Source organism: Chrysochloris asiatica, unplaced genomic scaffold, assembly GCF_000296735.1.
Source record: "Chrysochloris asiatica unplaced genomic scaffold, ChrAsi1.0 scaffold00336, whole genome shotgun sequence".
In the NCBI taxonomy this organism is placed as follows: Eukaryota; Metazoa; Chordata; class Mammalia; order Afrosoricida; family Chrysochloridae; genus Chrysochloris; species Chrysochloris asiatica.
In genome coordinates this window covers 716,311-723,441 of record NW_006408854.1, presented here as the reverse complement: position 1 = coordinate 723,441, position 7,131 = coordinate 716,311, and the positions used below count along the sequence as shown (strand labels likewise).

Here is a 7,131-nt window from a genome sequence, read left to right as displayed (position 1 = left end):
GAACTGCAAGGATGGCGGTTCAAGCTCACCAGCTGCTCCTCGGAAACCCTATACAGGGTCGCTATGGGTCAGAACTGACTCGACCGGCACTTCACAACAACAACAACAAAGCAACAGGAAGAAAAGATAAAAGAGCTTAACGGAAAATTTCAACGGTAGCTTGAGAAGACAAAGTAAAGCATTATAATGAAATGCGCAAAAGCTAGAAACCAAAAAGGAAGGACACGCTCAGCATTTCTTACGCTAAAAGAACTGAAGAAAAACATTCCAGCCTCAACCTGAAATACTGAAAGATTCTATAGGCAAAATAATAAATGAAATAGAAAGTACTGAAAGAAGATGAAAGGAACACAGAGTCACTGTACCAAAAAGAACTGGTCAACGTTCAGTCATTTCAACAAGTTACAAGGTGAAGAATTGATGGTACTGAAGGAAAAAGTCCAAGCTGCACTGAACTCATTGGTGAAAAACTAGTCTCCAGGAATAGACAGAACACAAATTGAAATATTTCAACAAATTAATGCAGTACTGGAGGCACTCACTTGTCTATGCCAAGAAATCTGGAAGAAAGTTACATGGCTAACAGACTGGATGAGATCCATATTTATGCCCATTCCAAAGAAAGATGACCCAACAGAATGTGGAATCATGGAATATATTATTAATATTATATGCAAGTAAAAGTTTGCTGAAGATTTGCATGGCCCCAGTCAGTCATGTGTGGGAGTTACAAAGACTATAAAAACCATAGCAAGTAATTTACTAAAGATAATTACAAAAATGGTTACAGCAGTACATGGACAGTAAGCTACCAGAAATTCAAGCCCGATTTAGAAGACATGGAACAAGAGATATCACAGATGACTCTGAAGGTTCTTAGGTAAAAGCAGAGAGTAACTTAGAGTAGAGAGGTTTACTTATGCTTTATTGATTAAACAAAGACATTCGACTGTGTGCATCATAACAAGCTATGGATAACATTGCACAGATTGGGAATCCAAAACACTTATAAATTAATTTTATAGGATATCTAAGGCAATGATAAGTGATACGAAGAAAAATAAAGCAGGAACCATGGATATATTGCGGATGGGGTAGTTGAAGATGCCCTCTTGTACCGGGTAATATTTGAGCACAAAGCTGATATAAGTGAAGGAAGGCAATGCAGACAAGAACTAGGAAAAGATATTCAAGGGTAAGTGTGACTATATACAGACAGATCTGGAAGTGTGAAGGCCTTTTGAAGAGTTATTTATCTTTATAACTCTATCAATAACCAGAGACTGACAAAAGTACAATAAAGTTTTGGTGAGTTAGTGCTGAGTCCTGGTGTAGCACTGTAGGTTAAGTACTGGAATGCTAACTGAAAGGTCGGCAATTCAAACTCACCAGCTGCTCCTCGGAAACCCTATATAGGTTGCTGTTGAGTCAGAACTGACTTGATGGCACTTAACAACAATGCTGAACACATGGTCTAAAAAGAATATCACTCCATTTCACCTTCAGTGGTTCCCTCTAGCTTGCTGTTCTGCCATCAAGTCAGTTCGGACTCACAATAACCCTGCATAGTTTCCGAGGCTGTAAATCTTGCAGAGGCAGAAAGCCTCATTTTCATTCTGCTGTGGTTGGTGGGCTCCAATTGCCAACCTCATGGTCCAGTGCTTTTCCTATAGAGCCACTATGGACAAAATACGCAAACTGCAGTATGCACTGTATTTTTCTGCTGAGAATATTCTAATAAGCAGCTGTTTTTTAAAGTGGTTCCTCAATGATCTCTTGGACTCTTCCAGAACCTCAATTTTACAGCCTCTGTGGTATATTAGAGCGGGGTGGAAAAGTCCGTGAGAAAAATGGAAGTTTTCCATCAACATTTTGAAGCCCCCTCATATAAGGAGTCCTCGTGGTGAAGTGGTTAAAGCACTTGGCTCCTAACCATCAGCTCTGTGGGGAAAAGATATGGCAACCTACTTCAGTAAAGATTTACAGCCTTGGAAATACCATGGGGCAGTCATACTCTACCCTATAGGGTCTCTGTGAATTAGAAACAACTTGATGGCAATGTGTTTTTGGTTTGGGTGGTACATAGAATGAGCCCAGGGCACAGTGATAGGCAATTCAAACCCACTGGCCACTCCACAGGAGAAAGATAAGCCAATCTGCTTCTATAAAGATTGCTGTTCAGTGCCGTGGAGTCGGTTCCAAATCTTAGCAACTATGTACAGCATTTCCTAGGAGAGGCTGGTAAGCTTAAACCGCCAATCCTGCAATTCAAATTAACCTTGCAGTCCAGTGCATTAACCGGCAGTATCACACCAGGACTCCAAGAAGTGTTTGTTGTTGTTGTTAAGTGCTGTGGATTTGGTTCCAATTCACAGCAACCTTGTATAGCATTTACACCGATCTTTTGGTTCAAACCGATTTTGCAGTCCAGTGCATTAACCCACAGGGCCATACCAGGACTCCTGGAAGAAGTGCTCTGTAAAGATTGTTGTTGGTGGTGTTAAGTGTCATCGAATCAGTTTTGACCCATAGTGACTCCTAGGATTTCCTAGGAGCATCAGGTGAGCTTGAACCACGGAACTTTGGTAAAGAATACACCCTAGGAAATCCTATGGGGCAATTCTACCCCCTCCTGCTATTGTTATTGTTGAGTGCCACTGAGTTGGTTCCAACTCACAGGCATACTCACATAAAGGGTTTCCAAGGAGCAGGTGGTGGGTTTGAACCACAGGTCTTGAGGTCAGCAGTCCAGTGCTTTTCGAGCAACACCACGCCAGAGTCTTCAGTATTATGTCCTTTTAAGATCTATATGGGATCAAAATAACAACAGTAACCCAAAAGTTCAGCTAGAAACCTGAGGAGACAGTGACCTATGTTAATGGAGAGGAACAACTCAGAAGAGGAGGGTGAGAGTGTAATCAACATGACTGAACAGGACATGGAGAAATGGTTGAATGGAGGTTATATTTTGCTGTGTATAATCTCAACAACAACAAAAATAAATTGAAAACAAAATATTGACTGTATAACTTCTAAATTGATTAATCCTTTCATGACCAAATTATATTTTGCTTTGAAGTTTTTGTTGATACCAAGTGTTTCCAGTAATAGTTGTTGTTAAGTGCCGTCGAGTCGATTCTGACTCATAGTGACCACGTAGAGGGTTTCCAAGGAGTAGCTGGTGAGCTGGAACCACCAACCTTGAGGTTCAAACGACTTTCAGTAATAGTAGGCATGCTGTGGGTTAATGGGCCAAACTGCAAAGCCATTTGAACTGCAAGGTTGATGGTTCCAGCTCACCAGTTGCTCCTAGGAAACCCTATACAGGGTCGGTATGGGTCAGAATTGACTCGACAGCACTTAACAACAACAAGCATGCTGAAATCAAGGGAAATCTTACTTTTGAGGTAATATGGATTTTGATACAATTACATGGGACACATATGTCCCATTCTGGTGGTTGGATTGGTGGGTAAGGCCCACTTCTACAGATTCACACCGTGTAGCACTGTAGGAGCTCTGGTAGTATAGTGGTTACGAATCGAAATACCAGCCACTCCACGGGAGAAAGATGAGGCTTTCTGCTCTGGTAAAGATTTACAGCCTCAGAAACCCTGTACAGGGTCGCTATGAGTCAGAATCGACTTCACAGCACTTAGTAACAACAGCACTGTAGGATAAGTGCTGGACTGTGGTCATAAGGTCAGCAGTCCAAACTCGCTAGTTACTCCTCGGAAACCTTGTACAGTGTCTCTGAGTTGGTACGGACTCTACAGCACTTAACAACAATTAGGTGGTAGCAGGCACTATACCTAGGATAACTGCTCCCCAAGACACCTGAGAGGCTGAACATGTTGGTGGGTGATACATACTCCATGAGCCACGAGTCACAAAAGGGTTAATAAAATCTTCAAAAAAGCCATATCCCACAAGAGCCTTAAGGTATCAGAGAAGAGTACATCTCTCTTTCAAAGAGGCTTAATAGTAGTTGCCAATAAGGGTTTTCATAATTATCTTTTATAATGCTGTCTCATGGGTCCCTTAATATTTTTTCCTCTGGCTGAGCTGGGGAGGTTAGTCAAGTTCTCAGGGGAATTTTTATAGACTAAATGAATGTTTAATAGCTGGAGGAGGAAGGGGACAGAGACTGTGCATTAACAGTGGAGGTGATGTGTATGGTTGGCAGGGCCACACCCAGTCCATAAACGCTTTTCCCTGTCTTCACATGCTGCCTCCACCTTTCCTTAGTCCAGTTTTTCTACCAACTTTCTTTGATCTCTTTCAAGAGTCGATAAACAACTAGCCAAAAAAAAGGGTGGTGGTGGTGGTGAGGAGAGATACAGAATTTATTCTTTCATTCTTTAGAAAAGAAGAAAAATCTTATTATCAGCCCATATCCCCCAGATACAGGGTAAAGTGCCAACTGTTAAAACAGTCTGTCCTCAGCTGCAAGTCTGCGACAATGACTAGTGCCTGAACAAAACATATAGCAAAGCACACAGGATTTGGTAAATCTCCTACTGCCAATAAAAGCAAATAAATTCCCTTCTAACTCATTGCAAACAATCTCCCCAAAAATGAAGACCGGTAAGATCGGAAACAACGATTTTTTAAGATTTTGAAAGGTACAGGAGAGGTAAAACTACCTCCCAACGCGCCTCAGAGCGGAGGCTCTTTAATGAATATCTACCCGAGACTTCCCCCCACTCACTCCATGTGCCCCTTTAACTCCCTTCTACCGTCCTCACCCTCGCCCACCAGTACCGATTGCTTGCTCTGTTACCTGTTCACTAAGGTTCGTGATTTAGGCAAAAGTATGCAGCAGAAGTGCCGGCCGGCAAAGAAAGGGTGCAGGGAAAGGGCGCAGGGAAGCTGCGCGGCCCGCGAGTCCCACTTCGGAAGACGCGCGCTCAGCCCTCCACGAGGCTACAGAACCGCATTCTGATTCCAACCATCTATCTCCGCCCACTTCCTAGCCAAGCCCCACCCCTCGGCAAAAAACTATTTTAGCCCTTGGCAGGCGCCGTAGTTCATCTCCGTCCAACCGGTTATCTTGACTCTTTCTGCGCCAAATCGAAGTGAGAACTGCGGAGCCTTGGTGGGCGGACAGCCTTGGTAGCGCCTCTCACGATTCTCTCCCAGCCCCTGCAATCAGACCCCTCGGGGTGGGGCAAGTGTCTTCTGGGTCTCCTGTGCAGTGGCTCCAGCGTTAACGCTTCGTCGTGCTGCTGCTGCCGAAGCTGCTGTTGCTCTGCACCTGAGTGCGGACCAGTGCAGTCTCAGCGCTCTAAGGAGCTTGAGGGAGGTGTCCTTCCTCCCCCGCACTCTCTGCATCCTCTGCCCCTCCTTGCTCTGTGCCTCCTCCCTGGCTGCGGGCAGACAGCTCCACACCACCGCAGCGCCGAGGTTCTGGCCAGCCCGCAGGAGGCACACACGCCCACACCTACCCCGCCTGGCTGCACCCCTGCTCAGCATGTCGGCGCTCGAGTGGTACGCCCACAAGTCCTTGGGCGACGGCATCTTCTGGATTCAGGAACGCTTCTACGAGTCCGGCAACCGAGCCAACATCTGGCTAGTGCGCGGTTCTGAGCTGGACGTGGTAATCGACACGGGTCTGGGGCTGCGCAGTCTCCCCGAATATCTGTATTCCTCAGGCCTCCTGCAGGACCGCAGAGCCAAGGAGGACGCGGAACACCGGCCGCTGCTGGCTGTGGCCACTCATGTGCATTTCGACCACTCTGGCGGCCTCTACCAGTTCGACCGGGTAGCTGTGCACCACGCTGAGGCCGAGGCTCTGGCTCGCGGGGACAACTTTGAGACGGTGACCTGGCTATCCGACAGCGAGGTGGTGCGAACGCCCAGCCCTGGCTGGAGGGCCAGGCAGTTCCGAGTGCAAGCGGTGCAGCCCACCCTCATCCTGCAGGATGGTAATGGGCCCCTTGGGCACGCGCTGTTCTCGTTAAGGGAGGGGATGGCCTAGGGATGCATGTTGCAGACCTGCGTGGCTGTGATGGGAGCTTGTTTGGGTCAGCACAGAAACGCCACTTTTCATCTTTCCCGGAGTAAAATGCCCACCAGACCAGCGCAAAGGCTGTCACAACCATTCTTAGCGAGACTGCTGTGTACGGATTCTTAATAGGCAAGTGAAAGCTGGCCCCACCCCCTAGTCAGTTTCCTGTGTCATTTACAGTAGTAACACTTAGAGTGATTTGTGACCAGGATTTCCCATTCTTTTCAAGCAGCTATCTGATATTTCCAGGCATCTTTGTAGCGAGAAGGCTTGTAAAAAAAAAATGACGCCTCACAAAGAGTGCATATCACGCTCTATGCTTTTGAGAAATACTGACTTTATCCGCTCAGTCACCACCCAATATGAGCAATTTCCACCTGTAGGTTTAGAAGGCAATCAGAGCAAAAGGCTCCAATCTGATTTTGCAACCTCATCTTCAGATAGGTTCCTGATCTTTATGTTGCCTCAGGAGAGGAAAAAGCTTGACTGTAAACATAAAGGTAGAAGATAACTTGAGTCTTGTGTGGTCTGTTTGAAAGCAAAGCCTGAAAAAGATTAAAGGGAGATTGTAGTGGTATGTGGCCTAATACATAGATAACCCTGGTTCTCCATGCCTCTGTGAATGACAGGAGACATTTATGGAATAAAACAGAGTAGGGCCCCAACCTCTCCCCATCGTCTGAAAATTAAATAATTGAGTTGATTAGCCACAGCAGTGATTTCCTTTTTCTATATTCAATAAACAATAAGTTTATTGATCTTATTTTATCCTCACAACAAATTTGAAGCAAAAAACAGACACCCCAAAAAATGGCTTGCTAAAGTCCGTACAACAAGATAGTGGCAACAGTTAGGATTTGAGCCAAAGCACATAAGACCTACAATATAAGTATATTAGGAGAATTCTGAATAGGATGTTAAACCCTTTACTTTCTACCTTTAAACTTACTCTTATTAATAAGTTCCTTTATATGCTAGAAAACTCCATCTGCTGCTGTGTAGTGAGGTACTAGAGCTAAGTTTATGAACAAAAAATACCACAAATACTAAAATATTACAAACTCATATTATCTTGTGGACAGGGTTTTGATCATTGGTGTTATTTAAAAAAAAAAAAAAAA

At 44.8% G+C, this 7,131-nt stretch overlaps 1 protein-coding gene across 1 annotated transcript in view; it reads left to right on the top strand.

The window, feature by feature from the left end:
• The first annotated feature begins 5,473 nt into the window (after nt 1-5,473).
• Nucleotides 5,474-7,131, top strand: part of MBLAC2 (metallo-beta-lactamase domain containing 2) — a 29,306-nt gene continuing 27,648 nt past the window's right edge. The window contains exon 1 of the mRNA XM_006875698.1: nt 5,474-5,927. Within this exon, the coding sequence (XP_006875760.1) occupies nt 5,474-5,927 (454 nt within the window). The remainder of the gene's footprint in view (nt 5,928-7,131) is intronic.